Source organism: Balaenoptera physalus (assembly GCF_965194825.1).
Source record: "Balaenoptera physalus genome assembly, chromosome: 20".
In the NCBI taxonomy this organism is placed as follows: domain Eukaryota; kingdom Metazoa; phylum Chordata; class Mammalia; order Artiodactyla; family Balaenopteridae; genus Balaenoptera; species Balaenoptera physalus.
The window spans coordinates 22,106,145-22,121,954 of NC_138901.1; the positions used below are offsets into that span (position 1 = coordinate 22,106,145).

At 49.5% G+C, this 15,810-nt stretch overlaps 1 protein-coding gene across 4 annotated transcripts in view; it reads right to left on the reverse strand.

Annotated features, from left to right (window-relative positions):
* The window catches only part of MPP2 (MAGUK p55 scaffold protein 2), a 40,766-nt gene that overhangs the window by 18,907 nt on the left and 6,049 nt on the right, over positions 1 to 15,810 (reverse strand). For all 4 annotated transcript variants that reach the window (XM_082440795.1, XM_082440794.1, XM_082440793.1 and 1 more), the window contains 9 exons: positions 3,983 to 4,135; positions 3,720 to 3,869; positions 3,142 to 3,369; positions 2,223 to 2,354; positions 2,023 to 2,128; positions 1,873 to 1,941; positions 1,489 to 1,650; positions 666 to 868; positions 218 to 346 (listed from right to left, as the gene is read on the reverse strand). In XM_082440795.1, coding sequence (XP_082296921.1) covers positions 218 to 346; positions 666 to 868; positions 1,489 to 1,650; positions 1,873 to 1,941; positions 2,023 to 2,128; positions 2,223 to 2,354; positions 3,142 to 3,369; positions 3,720 to 3,869; positions 3,983 to 4,135 — 1,332 coding nt within the window. The remainder of the gene's footprint in view (positions 1 to 217; positions 347 to 665; positions 869 to 1,488; positions 1,651 to 1,872; positions 1,942 to 2,022; positions 2,129 to 2,222; positions 2,355 to 3,141; positions 3,370 to 3,719; positions 3,870 to 3,982; positions 4,136 to 15,810) is intronic.

Consider the following 15,810-nt stretch of genomic DNA (forward strand, 5'->3'; position numbering starts at 1 on the left):
GCCAGCTGTGTCCCTGACTCTACACTTCACTTCCTCGCTCAGACCTCCGTTCCCACACCTATAAAGTGGGATTCGCAAGGCTCACCTCAGTGGTACCTCAGGTGGGCGCCCCTCCCCTTCCCAACACCACCTTCTTCTCTTCCTCAGCTCTAGCTGGCCCCCCACACCACCCCAATCAGCCATTAGACCCCTCCCACCACACCTTAGAGGCCCTCACCGTGAGCTGCTTGGTGGACACCCCACTCTCCAGCGCCGTCCGGTTCATGGCTCGCAGGGTCTCAAAGTCAGGGGCCTCGATGAACACCACATAAGGGACAAACTCAGCTGTTCTCAGGACCTTCACTGCCTGCAGAAGAGGAGGGCCAGGAGTATATCCCCATGTACATCTGGGGTGATGGGGGTGAGAACAGGTACCTGGGAATAGATGAGAATGTGGACCTGGGGCTCTGGGACATGAGTCCTGGGGATGAATGGCAAAATAGCTGGCAGGTGGCTGGGGATGGGGTCCACGAGGCTGAGAAAGAGGTTCTAGGTGGGCTGGGTCCCTAGCAGTAGTCGAGGGGTTATAGGGGGGTACTTGGAAGTATATGGGGTAATACTGGGGGGGCAAGCAGAGTACCCAGAGAGGTGTTGAGCAGGCTGGGAAGGAGCGGGCCAGGCAGTACCTGGGGGTTGACATCCAGCACACACACCCGGCCGGCAGCGACCACGCCCCGGATGGAGTCGATACGTGTGCCATACAGGTTGCCCTCGTATTCACCATGTTCCAGGTATCGCCCAGCACGGATGTCAGCCTCCATCTCCGCACGGGACACAAAGCTGTAACCCTGGCCTTCCCGTTCTGAGTCCTTGGGCCTCCGGGACGTGTCTAGGGGGAAGGAGGGGCCGAATGGGCACAGGCAGGCCACACCACCTCAGACACACGTGCTCGTGCTCTACCTGCACCAAGCAGCCCTGCTGCCTTCCCGCACACCTTGCCCTCGCCCTCACCATTGGCACCCACAGACTCGAGACGTCCATATTGAGGGGACCTTCAGAAATCACTGTTCTAACCCAGTGCTTACAGATGGAGGGCTGAAGCCCAGAGAGGGCAATGTGCAGCCCAAAGCCACACAGCAAGGCCAAGCAGACCTGGGGTCAGCACTCAGGTTCCTGCCTCCGGTTCTGTCACCAGAAGCCCTCTTTTCCACAAGGCCACACACAGCTCATAGCCCTGTTTCACATGGGTTCCCAGCTGGACTTTTAGCAAGTGAAACATGAGAGAAGGAAAGGTAAGGCTCGCACCACCCACGTGGCCAATGGTTCCCCGCCCTCCCCAGCCTGCAGTTCCCATATCCACCCACAGAGGGCGTGCACCACACACCTCACACCCAAAGGTATCACTTAACCTGGGGCCTACGCAGATGCCCATTCAGTGGACCCAGCCCTGGCCCCCAGGGCAGCCCGTGCTCCCTGCCTCCCACGCAGCAGGCCCCAGCCCCCACTCACAGGGCACTGTGGTGCCATAGCGATCCGGATCCCACATGATGAGTTTGTTCTTCAGGCTGCGCCGGCCCACACCCTGAGCCCCGATCAGCACCAGGGTTTTCCGGCGGAAGGGGGGCATGCGAGCCACCTCCTCATAAATGAGCAACTCATGGCGGTCAAACTCTGGACACAGGGAGATGGCTGCTCATCAGGTGAAAGGGGCTGGGGCTGGGCTCTCAGGGAGGCCAAGGATAAGAGGGCTGGGGCCAAGGGCAGGAGGGAAAAACAGGGCAGGGCTTAGGGACAGGGCTGGCAGCATCAGATCCAGGAGAGGCACAAGTCATTGGTGGGAGAGGGAGGGAGGGGGCACTGCAGGAGGATGGGGGAAGGCGCCCCAACACCCACCTGCATTCTTGGTGGTCAAATACATCATTCGCTTCTTTTTCTTTCCTGAAATGCTGCCACACAGGGTCCCTGGCCATAAGGAGATGAGCAAGTGAGGCCAGGCAGGGCCACATCAGATCCCAGATTAGAGGTCTGGGGGGAGGACTGTACCTGAGGTGGGTGTCAGCTCCAGGTCCCGCTTGACAAAGGCTTTCCGCTTCTCCTCCAGTAGCTGACTGGGGATGAGCCCAGCGCTGCCCCCTTCTACGTGGCACGCCTGAAATGACCGTGGGACAAAGATGTGCCTGAGTAAGCCCTCACTGCCCCCCGACGCCATACCTGGAGAGACAGCACAGGTGCCCAGGGCTCACCTGCCACCAGTTGGCGTCGTCCTGGTTTACAATCTGAAGCAGGTCCCCAGCATTGAAGCGCAGGCCGGCTTCCTTGCAGGGGATAAGGCTGTCTCTGGCTGGGTCATAGTCAAAGTGGCATTTCACAAATACCTGGGCCAGGGATTTGGCAAAGAGTCAAGGGAAGAAGCAGGGGAAGGCTGGAGGGGGCGATGCCCATTCCTGTTGCCACCCCTACCCCGAGGGTGGGGGGGGGGTGGGAGTGTCACACAGTTCACCTTCTGCCCCCTCCCCTCACAAAGATGAAAGAGACCCTGGCACTGCCCATCTAAAGGCATGATACCGCAGGCCTGCCTGGTCCACCTCCCTGGTACCAGCCTCCCTTTGCATCCAGAACAAAAGTACTCAGAAGGATAGGGGATCTGCTCAGGCCTGGGGCCCTGGCCCTACCCACCAAGAAGGTGGGATCACCTGGTAAGGAACATGATCCTGGCACCTAATGCAAGACCCCCCCGTCCCCCTACACCCTCCCTCGGAGGAGAGGGCTCTGGCAAAAGGCTAGACAGCCAATAGGAGAGGTGAGCAGAGCAGCGAGACCTCCACAATCCACCGACCTGAAGGCAGCTGTACAGGACACATGACAACCCAATTCTGGGCACCCGTGCCTACACGTAGGCACATGGAGGGCTGCACACGATGCAGGAATTCATTTGTACACTCAGGTACTCCAGGCTTTAGATGCGCGCACATCCCTTACACATGCGCATGAGTGCCCAAGACTAGGGCAAACGCGTGACCGCATTCACCAGGTGCATCTTGCTTTGAGTACACTGGCTGGTGAGGAGGGGCTCCCACCAGGAGGCCTGTAGCCCTGGCCGCCGGGAAGCTCAGCCACCCCTTGGGCCTTGTGCTGGGTGAGGGGCTCGGTGGAGGGGCCCACCTGGCGGGGCAGATGGGGCTCCTGGTAGCTGGGCAGGATCTTGAGGATAACGCTGCCGCTGGAGTTGCGCAGGAGCTCCTGCAGCGCGCGGGGGTCGCTGCCCACCGGCTGCCCGTTCACCTCCTTGATGATGTCGCCCACGTGTAGTAGGCCTTGCTGAGCCACCATGCCCCCGTGCAGAATGCGTGCGATCACCAACTCGCCACCCTCCACGCGGAATGTCACGCCCTGGGGGACGGAGGGCGGGTATGATGAGGCGCCAACTGCTCCAAGTCAGAATCTTCAAATAGGTCTCTTAAGAGCCCCTCCATTCTACCCTTCCACCCCCACCCTCATAGCGACCTTCTCTGCCATCTTCTGCCCAAATTCTTTACTTACAGGGGCACCAGTGGACTGAAAGTGGGCAGAATGGAGAGAGTCACAATGTCTGCGGTCTCCTGGGTGCGCTGGCGCCCGACCCTGGGCAGAGCTGATCCCGTCTTCATCTTCAGCCCTCTCCTGACCAGACTGGATCCCCACCGGTTACTCTCAATCCCCCCTCCCGAGATTCCACCGCTGGCGCTGCCCAGCGCCCTCACCAGATGCTCTCCAGCCGTCTTGCGGATGCCCACCATGCGCACCGCATCAGGAGGCAAGGGCTGGTTGCTGAACGTGGGGTCCAGGCCAGGGCTGGGGGGTGGTGTCTCATAGGTCTTTGAGGCCACAGAGTCGTGCGTCTCCAGGAGGGACTGGGGAGGTGGGGGGAAGAGGAGGGACCATGGGGCAGTGCCCCGAGGTCCCTTCCCATCCCAGTTCTAACCTCCTGCCGGCGCCACCCCAGAAGCCCGGGAGAGGACCAAACCTGGAAGTGGGGCTCCTGGAGGATGCGGGCCAGCTCAGCCGCCGTGCTGCTCTGCTCGGCCAGCTGCGCCAGGTCCCGCAGGATCTCCTGCACCAGCTCCAGGTTGTTGTCCCGCACGGCCTCCAGCTTCGTCTCCTCCAGCCGCTCGTGGGCCTGGGGGTGGGGGCGGAACAGGTGAAACTTGATGCTTCCCCAAGAGCCCTGGGGTACCAAACAGCGCCCCCACCACCAGCTCCCAGGCATCTTCCCACCCCCAAATGCTGACTTTAGACCCCAGCCACAGCACTGCTCCTGGTATCAGTCTCAGAGCCTCACTCACTCAGAGACAAGCACACTCACACGTGCGCACAGGTGCCTTGCTTTCTCCTTTCTCCCCCAAAACAGTGATGGGGACTCAGTTTAGGGAAGAGAGAATCCAAAGGATAAAATTTCATTTCCATCTCTTGCCACAGAGGGCCATTAAAAGCATCAAACTGTCCCCAGCATCCAGAACCCTATAAGCATCTGAGTTCAAGGACAGCTTCTTCCACCCAACATCATGGTTGGGTGGGGTCTTGGACACCCTGTAGCCCAGATTAAGGAAGCCAGGGAAGTGGAGAAGCTTGCCCAAGGTCACAGGGACTTTAACTTGGGTCTCCAAGCCTTGGGCCCAGTGCTCCCAGTGAAGAAGGGGACAAGATATCAGTACATGGCACCAGGAGAAGGCCCTGCACCTCCTTGTTGCTCTACTGACTCTGGGCTCCATGACAATGAGCATGGGCTCCATGACAAGGTGGGCTCCGTGACAAGGTGCTCTGAAAAGGGGAAAGGAAGCCTTTGCCAGTGACGAGCCCAGCGGGGAGAGTTATGTTATGTTAAGTGGGAAGAAAGGAGTCCCATTTCAGGGATATACATGGAGACTTTTTTTTCCCTCTGGATCATCTGAAAGATAGTTGCAGACAAAAAGTCCTTCGCCTCAAAGTACTTCGGCAGGAATCTCCTAAGAACAAACAGGAGATCTGCTATATAAACTACAGTGTCATTGTCACATGCGAGAAATTCAGCACTGACACACTGATATAATATTATCTAATAGACAGTCCATGTCCATGTTCACTATTGTCTCAAAAATATTCTTTATAGCTTTATTTTTCTGATCTACAATCTAACCAAGATCACATGTTAAATTTGGTTGTCACATCTTTTTATTCTCCTTTAATCTAGAACAGACTCCAATAACTCTTAGTCTTTCAGGGCATTTTTTAAAGAGTCCGGGCCAGTAGTTTGTAGAGTGCCCCAGAACTGGATTTATCTGATTGCTTCCTCACCTTTAGACTCAGGCTAATCATTGCGGCAAGAGTTCTATATAAGTGATCTTGTGGTTTTCCCACACTTTTAGACTGTGTGACTATTCTGTTTCCCAACAATCATTCACTAATGGATTTAGTATCCATTTATGGCCTTTGCCTGAATCAATTATTATTATATGGGGGGGTTGCAAAATAGTCATTATCTAATCCCATTATTCCTTCTACATGTCTTAGTTGGCATTCTATTATAACAGCTCTTCCTTTTTCCCTCCCACTCCTCCTCCCTCCCTCCCTCTCTCTCTCTCTCTTTCTCTCTCTCCCCATATCTGTGGACTATGGATTTTTTTACTCACTGTGTTCTAATTCATCACCATCACTACCTTCATTGTCTCAATTTATCCCACATTTGTCCAGGGGAGCCCCAAGCATGCCTTTTGACACGTTCCCATCAGTCCTTGAGCACGTCTTCCTTCCACCATGAGTTCACCTTGTACTTTCCCTACCCTGGTTCTGGAATCAGCAATTTCCCCAAGGAACCCTGATTCCTTTTGGTGGGAAATGGTATTTAGAAACCAAGATCTGGGCACTCAGTGCTCAATGATTCTGGGGTGTCATTACTTCAGTAGATGTTAGTTGATTCTGACAGTTCTAATTAAAATCAAACTCTACAATACTTTCCTTATCTTCTCCCATTCCGTATTTGTAACTCCCTTCTCCTTTGGTGAGAACTTTTCCCCAGGAACATTAATATATTTTAATTATTTGTTCTGTCCTTCAATATTCAAAAAAGTTTCAGATTTGCTAAACTACTGCTACTACCTATCACAAAACTACTAAGTAAAAATCAAGATTTATCTGCATTCTTTTTGTCCTCAGAATAGTCTAAAAGAACTTACAGCATTAATGGAAATGTTCTATATCTGGGCTGTCTACTGTGGTAGCTTCTAGCCACACGTGGCTATTGAGAAATGTGACTAGGACAACTAAGGAACATAATTTTTAATCATATATCAGCATTTTAGTTTATTTTAATTTTAACTTAAATATTTAAATAAATACCCACGTGTGGCTAGTGGCTACTATATTAAATAGTACAGCCTTAGTATATATCCCACTTAGGGAATATAGTCAGAATATTGTGAGAAAAAAGTTACTTAAATTAATTCCTTTTTCTGTAGGATTATGCTAACAATTTGATATATGGATAAATTCACTTATCTGCACTTAATTTCAGGGTGTGCTTTTTTCATTCTTTTTAATTTAATCTTTTTTAATATGTACAACATTCACATGGTTCAAATTTTTTTTAAGAATTTAATTTTATTTATTTATTTATTTATTTCTGGCTGCGCTGTGTCTTCGTTGCTGTGCGCGAGCTTTCTCTAGTTGTGGCGAGCAGGGTCTACTCTCCATTGCGGTGCACGGGCTTCCCATTGCGGTGGCTTCTCTTGTTGTGGGGCACAGGGTCTAGGTGCGCGGGCTCAGTAGTTGTGGCTCGCGGGCTCTAGAGTGCAGGCTCAGTAGTTGTGGTGCACGGGCTTTGTGGGATCTTCCCGGATTAGGGCTCGAACCCGTGTCCCCTGCACTGGCAGGCGGATTCTTAACCACTGCACCACCAGGGAAGTCCCTCAAATTTTAAATCTATATAAAAAGTAAACTCAAAAAAGTCTCATTTCCATCCTCATCCCTTCTACCCCATTTACACCCACACTCTAAAGGTAATCATCTTCATTAGTTTCTGGTTTATTCTATCTGGGTTTTTTCCCACAAAAATAAATAAATATTTCCCTTTCTTACGTAGAAGGTAGAACACTATGTACACTCTCTGATACCTTGGGGCTTTTGTTTGTTTAATTGGTTTGGTTTGTTGTTTGGTTTTTTATTTAACAATATGCCCTGGAAATCACTCTATGCCGCTCTGTGGAGATCTTCCTTTATTGTTGTTATTTTTCAATCACTACATTTGCATGATTGTGTGACTGGAGTACCATAATTTATTCAACCAATCTCCATGGGTATTTAGGTTGTTTCTAATATCTTACTATCGCAAATAAAACTGCAGTGAATAGCCTTGGCATAGCTGTTCTATATCTGTGGAGAAGATCTTTCATGTAAATTCCTATAAGTCTTGCTGGGTCAAGCAGTAAATACACATGTGGTTTTGTTAGATATTGACAAACTCCCCTCTGTGGGGCTTGTGCCACTTTGCCATCCCACCAGCATTAGATGAGAAACTTTCCTGAAGCCTTGCCACCAGAGTGTGTGATCAAACCTTTGAATGTCTGCCAATCACATGGATGAGAAACCATCTCTCAGTGGGGTTTGATTTGCATTTTGCTTATTATGAGTGAAACTGAGCAGCTCTTCATATGTTTAAAGGCCATCTGTATATCTTTTTCTGTGAACTGTCTGTTCATGTCTTCTGCCAATTTTTCCATCAGATCTTGTTTCTTTCTTTTTCTCACTTTTTTAAACATTCTCTATATTAGGAAAATAAGCCCTTTATCTGTAATACCCCTTGCAAATATTTACCCCCAGTTTGTCATTTGTCGTTTGACTCAGCTTATGTTTTTCTGTCAATGCAAAAAATATATATTTAATGTAGTTAAATTTATTAACATTTTATGCATCTGAATTTTGAGGCATAGTTTTTTAAAAAGGCATTCCTTACACACAGATCCATGTTTCCTTCTAGAATGTGTATGGTTTGTTTTCTCAATCTCTGATCTTCTTGGAAGTTTATTTTCATGCACAGTATGAGGTATGGATCTACTTTGATATCTTTCCAAATGACTATCCAGGTATCCCAATACCATTTAATAAAAATCCATAAGAAAATTATTCCTTAATTTTCTATGTGTGATAATGAGAGTGTGAATTTTTTTTTAAGAATCTTTATCTTTTATCTATACAAACTGAAATACAGATAAAATTATGTCTGAGATTTCCTTCAAAATAATTCAGGAGAGAGAGGAGGAGGAGGTGGAGGTATGCATAAAACAAGATTGTTCATGAGTTGTTAAATGTTGAAGTAGGATAATGGATGATGGGGATTCAAGAAACATTTTTGAAAATTTCCGTAATAGAAAGTTGTTCAAGCCCATGAAATGGGGAGATTTTAATAACATCTCATAAGGATACTCTGAGGGTTTGGTGAGATGGACACAGTGCCTGGCACACAGCAGGTGCTCAATAAAGTCTTGCTCCTTTCCTGTCTTCTCTTCCCCAAACAGGCCAGGGAAACAGCATCCCACACAGGGAGGCATATTGGCCCCACTGTTGCTAAATCATCCTCTGCTGGGGGAGCAGCATTTCAGCCTGACTCCTACAGTCTGGCTGGGCAGAGGGTTCCCTGCTGGGGAAACAGACAACTGAAGGGGCAAAGGAGTAGTACTCGGAGACCTGTTATGCCTTGATGATCCTCAGAAGCCAGAGGGCAGAGACATGCCCCAGAAGGTTCCACCAAACCCTATGTGATCTTTACTCATTAAGCTCAGCACAACCCACAGAGCAACCCTGACTCCGTTACCAGTGTCTAGACATGCTGAGAGCCCAAGGCCCCAGGAAATGTTTCAAGAATAAACAAAGGCACTCAGGCTTGCAACCGTCTCACCATGGTGACCCTGGCCAGGCTCCTTCGGGTTAATGGGAGCTAGCTCTGGCCCAGGTTATGTGAGACGCATAGAGGTTGCCCATTTTAGCTTTAGCATCTTCTGCTCCGTGGATGAGGAGGACAAGTTTCCCCAGAAGCCCTCACCTAACCAAGCAGGAAGCCAGTGTGTCTCCCATGCCTTTTACCTCCCACCTTTGACTTAATGACCCCTCCCCCTAGGCTGATCCATTCCTCCGCCTGTGGCTCCCCCGGGATGTCTTACCCACAGATGGAAGATCACAGCTCTCCAAGCCCAACCTTCATGGGCCAGAGGAAACTTTCAACCTTTAATCATTCAAATACAAAAGAAACACTACCAGCAGGCTGACCCAAACAGCTGATTGACCAATACTGACAACACCCAACATGTGTCACAATTTGCAACATACTTTTCTGGGACTTTGGGAACTCAGAATTGGATTAATCACATCCTTGGCTCATGATGTATTCTCATCATTGGTTTGTGCACGGCTTCCTTTGAGTTGGTTGGTATTAAATTAGGTACTTTTGTAATAATACAACAAGGATCTAAGTACCCACCACTTAAACCATAAAGGAGGATCTTGACAATATCCTACATCTAATCACATGCCCCACGCACCCATCCACCCACCTCTCCCACTCAGAAGCCACCATCTTGATTCCCTGTGTTCATCATGCCCTGGCTTCTCATTTTACATAGTTTTATTATATCTATATGTATTCAACATATTCCTAAAATAAATATTGTTTTTAGTTATTTTAACCTTTAAAAAAGGGAATCGTGCTATATATGATTCCTCGAGGCCTGATTTTTTTTTTTTCACTTAGTATTAAGTGAAAAATTGTTTCACTTACTATTTTTTGGCAAAGATTTACTCTTATTTTTCATATTAGGTGAACACATATTCACTTAATATTAATTTTCATTTAATGTTATTTTGCTAAGATTCATTCTTTTTTCCCATATCACATTAGTTCATTCTTTTTTTTTTTTTGACCGCACCACACAGCATGCGGGATCTTAGTTCCCTGACCAGGGATTGAACCTGCGCCCCCTGCAGTGGAAGCGTGCAGTCTTAACCACTGGACCGCCAGGGAAGTCCTAGTTCATTCACTTTAATGGCTGTATTACAGTCCATCGTGTGACTATGCCATATCTGATTCATCTCCTCTCTCCTTGAAAGGCATCTGGGTCATTTCAGGTTTTTGCCATTCCGAACAGTACTACTATGAACATTCCAGTCTATGTCTCCTGGTGCACATGTGAGAGTTTCTCCCAGGGGGTATATACATGTCTGATGGTAAAATAACACACTTGACAGACACTCCACTTAAATGTCACAATGACCCTGTGAGATTAATAGTATCAAGGCCATTTTCCCAATAAAGTATCCGAGGCTCTAATGGGTAAAATGAATTCCTTTTCATAGCTCATGGGTGTACAGCAGGGACTCCTGTCAAAGTTTCCTGAGCGTCCCCACAGCTGTGGTGTCACTCTCTGGGCGCCTGTTTTTAGAAAGTGTGCTCTTGTACTGCACACACTACAGTATTAGAGGCACAAGGCCCCACAGCCAGGAGAGTGGTTTTGAATTTCTGTGGTAACCATTTGCTTAATTCGGCTCTGAAAAATCACCCTCAGCACAGCAGGGGCTCAAGCTCCTTATAGACCAGAAACTTGGGCCAGGTTCACACTTGGCTAATGGTAGAGCCGGCCCTTAAACCCAGATCTGCCAGCTCCCGATCCAGAGCCGGATGTAAACTGCAGATGCAGAAACGCCACACAGCCGTTCTTTGAAAATCTTTTTCCCTCTGCCTTCCCACTCCAACCTCTCTGATCAGGAGACAGAATTCTCATTTGAAGCCCAGGCTCATAATTAAGTAGTTCAAAGTCTGAAAGTAGTCCAGAGTGTGGTGAGCTAGAAAATAAAGGGACTCTTCAACCTGGATTTGGCCGTGTGATCTGCTTTGGACAATGGGACAATAGCAAATGTGATGCAAAACAGAGGCTTGGAAAGTGCCTGGGATTGGGGGCTGGTCTTCCACTGCTGCTGAGACCACCATGTGAAGCAACCTGGGCCACCCTCCTAGAGGATGAGAGACCACACCATCCTAAACATTGCAGTCTTCCCAGCTGAGACACCAGACATGTGACTGAGGCTATCCTAGACTACCCCATCCCAACTGAGCAAGCTCAGACCAGAAAAACCACCCAACCGATCCACAAAATCATGAGACATAAATCAAAGTTGTTTTAAGCCACTGTGCTGTGGGGCGGTTTGTTACACAGCAAAAGCTAACTGATGCGCTGGGCTCCCCACCACTGTAGCCTCTGTTTGTCATGTCCCCTGGTCAGAGTCTCCATCTTAGTGACCCTCCTGGCCCCTCATTCTTGTAAGGCCCTGCCTTGCTTTGCCAGCTCTCTCACCTCCCCCTTACCACAGGACTGGAGCCTTCCCTATGAACTCTAGTCCAATGGCCAAGACTGCATTATAACAACTCTTTATGGCTTAAAAATGCTTCCACATCCATGACCTCCCCTTATCCCGACCACAACTCTGAGAGGTAAGCATCGTTATCCCCGTTTCTCAGAAGAAATGACTGAAGCTCAGAGAGGTTCTCAGACCTACTAAAGTCACACAGCTAGCCAGTGAATCTTCTGACTCCAAACCCTGTGCTTTTTCTTCTTCATCTCATGTGGATTAGTTCACAGGCCTCCCAGCTGGCAGATGTCCCCACTGGTAACAGTTTACCTAAACTTCTGAATGTCATCTGCCTTTGATTTCTCGCCGTGGCCTTGTCCGTTGTTGGAACACCTGTTACTGGGTCCATGTCAGAGCTCCCAGATGTCACCCACCTGCCACGGCTGCCACCTGCTTTCTGTAGCCAACCCTCTGGATTTGTTATCTGCCTGCCAAATTTGACTTCCTTCAGAACCTGTAACTCTCTGGGTTTGTCCCCTCAGGGACCTGCTCCTCCCTGGTCCCAGATCTACCCAGTGTAGCCCCTCCCACATTATCTGCCGCATCCCTGGAGAGTCATCAGGGTAAGGGAAGCAGGTGAATAGCTACCACATGGGGTTCCAATTGGACTCCGCTCCCGTGGGTTTCTGGGCCACCAAGCTTTTGCAGCTGGACCTTTGATCAAAGTACTTTGTCTAATAGGTTTGAAATTGATCTGTGTATACATAATCATTAAAATAGGTGAGAAAGAGGGCTTCCCTGGTGGTGCAGTGGTTGAGAATCTGCCTGCTAATGCAGGGGACACGGGTTCGACCTCTGGTCTGGGAGGATCCCACATGCCGCAGAGCAACTGGGAGGATCCCACATGCCGTGGAGCAACTGGGCCCGTGAGCCACAATTACTGAGCCTGCGCGTCTGGAGCCTGTGCTCCGCAACAAGAGACGCCGCGATAGTGAGAGGCCCATGCACTGCGATGAGGAGTGGCCCCCGCTCGCCGCAACTAGAGAAAGCCCTCACACAGAAATGAAGACCCAACACAGCCAAAAATTAAAATTAATTAATTAATTAATTAATTAATTATAAAAAAGGGCAGTGACATTCCCTTGGTTGAAGGAAGCAAACTTATTTTTAAAAAAAGAAAAAAATAGGTGAGAAAGAGTAAGAAGTAGGTCCTGTTGTCCAAAGCAAGTCAAGCAGTCAAGCCCAGACTGAAGAGTAGAAACTCTCCCTTTTGATGAGAGGACTGGCAAAGTTGCATTGTAAAGGGTCACGCATAAAGGGATCGGAAAGATTTTTACTGAGCTCAGATGGGCCTTTATGGAGATTCACTTCCTGTTTGTTTCACAGCTAGATGGAGAGAAGTCACTGGGTTCCCTTAGCCCCTGAGCCTCTTACGGGGGTCTCAGCATTGAAGACATGTCCACACTACCTTCTGTTGTGTTAATGCACAACTGGAACCATTCTAGGAACTTCTTGGGAGGAAATTCTGGCCGGCTTACCCCAAGAACACTTCTGGAGAAGGGAGTTTACTTACGGTCTGACACAGCACATTGGTAATTTCTCAATCAGGCAGGGGTCCCAGGACTGGGACATTGCAGGGCTCAGTGAGAAAATGACAGACTCGGGCTCCCTCAGGAGAAGAATAAACTTTCTGACAGTTCATTGCCATAGCCCTAGCACTGTGCCTGGGACTTGGTGAGCACGCCATGGATATTTGTTGAATAGAGGACGGATGACAATGACTAAGTGAAGGACAGAGCCATCCATCCAGCAATCCCATCTTTGGCAAGCTGTCAAATGGGCTCCACGAGGCCATCAGAGAGAAATGCTATGGGGGTGGGGGTGGGAGGGTCACACTTTGGAGGGTGCTGGCTACAGGATCTTCTAACCCAGAGGTTCTGCATCCCGAGAGCCCCTCCTTATTTCACTGGCTGTCTCGCTATAGAAGCAATCGCTAGAGTGACTCAGAGATGATGTGGTTTAATAAATCCAACTGTGAAGTCAGCTTTGGAAGGTTACAGATGTTGAGGTTCAAATGTGCATACTCAGCAACTCCACTGCCAAGTGTCCACCCTAGAGAAACTCTCACCCACGTGCAGAAGCAGATGGATATGGGGATGTTCACAGCAGCTCTGTGCTTTACAGAGGCAAGTCCGCGACACTGTGCCTGTCTCTCAGTAGGGGAACCAGTAAATGAATATGCTGGGCTCTATTCACCTATTGGAATACCACACAACAGTTCAAATGAATCTATATCTCTATGCATGTCAATAACTATATTACTTATATGAACCAGAAATCTCAAAAACCATAGCTGCTTACGCTATCATTCCATTACGCAAAGCTTAAAACCACATATAACAGGGGCACATTGTTTACATCTAAATACATGCGTAGGCAAGACAGGCACACATTCAGGGGAACGGCATCATCAACTCAAGCCAGGGGTCACCTGTAGGCAGGGGAAGCCGTGGAAATGAGGAAAAGGGGAGAGGCATTCACTGGATCATGCTTTTATTTCTTGAAAAGAAAGAGCAAGAACTAAAGCAAACATGGCCAGCATTCACATCCTGGAGGTGGGTACTCAGAGGTCTGTTATGTGCTTTTTCTACACACTCTCTTGTATTCACTAGTTCAATAAATATTCAGTGAGCACCTACTATGTGCCAGGCACTGTTCTAGGCTCTGGGGATACAGTAGCAAATCAAGCAGACATCCCTGTCCTCGAGGAACTTGTAATCTCTCTGTATGAAACATGCATAATTCCTTGTTTTGATTTTTAACACATGAATCCAATCCTTGACCACCGAATGAGAAGCAACTTGCCTTTCTCCAGTCCCCTACAATCTGTTCAGTTTTCTCTTCCCCAGAACCTCCCACTAGCGACCCTCTCACACCTCTCATCTTCCATCGTTAACGACTGCCCTTGGTCTTCAGCCATTCCACAGATGATAACATATCAGGCTGTGTCCCCGGGACACAGCATCCCCTGTAGCAAGGGGGCCTGGTCCCCTTCCACGCCCCATGTCAGGGCCGACCACAGCTGTCCTGTGACAGAGTCCCCACCCTCACCCTGTGGAAGACCCATCACCTGATTGTACCGCCCTCCCCCTCCCCGCCATCACTGTCATTGCCAACTTCCTGTTACGCTCATCACCATTCACTGGAGACCCTGGGACTGCCTCCCGTCTCCTCCCCACCCCAACACCTGTGTAGACACCCCATCCCATGAGCCCTCCATTCCTAGATGTCTCTTTTTTTTTTAATATTTATTTATTTATTTGGCTGCTCCGGGTCTTAGTTGTGGCGTGCTGGATATTTAGTTGCGGCCTGCAGGCTCTTAGTTGCGGCATGCAGGATCTAGTTCCCTGACCAGGGATCGAACCCAGGCCCCCTGCATTGGGAGCACAGAGTCTTAACCACTGGACAACCAGGGAAGTCCCAATTCCTAGACTTCTTTAACATCGATGACCTTCCCATCCACTGCAGCCACATCCTAGATTGTCATGTCACCCCCAGAACTGTCCTCCTTGGAAATCTTTCACTTCCCAACCCTCTCTCTGACCTCGACCTTCGTTTCTTCCAGCTATACACTCTATCCCCAAATCCGGAGAGCCCCCAGGCCTTCACCTCCGTTTTCTCCCTGCTCCTCTGTCTGCTCCTGGCCACTCTCCCCTCCGCTCCCAACCTCGGCCCCAGAGGTGCTGCTCTGGACCATTCTCACCTCTCCCTGTATCTCAGCCTCCCACAGCCCCCATCCAGCACAAGCCCTGGACCAAAGCCACCCTCTGTGTCTCTGGCCTGAGTCACCCCCACCCTGGGATTGACAGTCTGGAGCCCTGTCGATCCTGCTCCCTGGCTTTGGTGGGTTCCCTCTCTTCCCTTCAGTTATTAATTAGTTGAACCTTCACTTCCAAATCACCCCCTCCGCCCCGCTCCACTCAACCCCTGATCCCTGATGGCCAGCAGAAGACTGCCCGCCTCCCCTGAGAAATCTGAGCCATTAGCATGATTCCCTGCGACTCCCAGCCTTGGGAGTGCTCCTCGTCCTCCTCAGCGAAGGATCGCCCTCTCCCCAGTCTATCCTTGCTTCTTATCTCACTTGAAGGCAGCACCAGCCTCACACTTTCCCTGTGCAGAATCCCAGGGGCGTGGCTACCCACACCCCTCACCTTCCACACCCAAATATCAAGTACTGCCAATTTACTTCCTAAATATTTCTTTCATCCTCCCCTCCCTCAAGCCCTGTTACCACAGGTCTAGTTCAGGGCCATCCCCGACGCTGGTCTCTCCAACTCCAGCCATGACCCTCCAACCATCCTCCCTGTGGCTGCCAGAGGGATGCTCCTAAAACACCTGTGTGCCGTCATCACACCCATGCTTAAAACCCACAAAAGGGGGCTTCCCTGGTGGCGCAGTGGTTGAGAATCTGCCTGCCAATGCAGG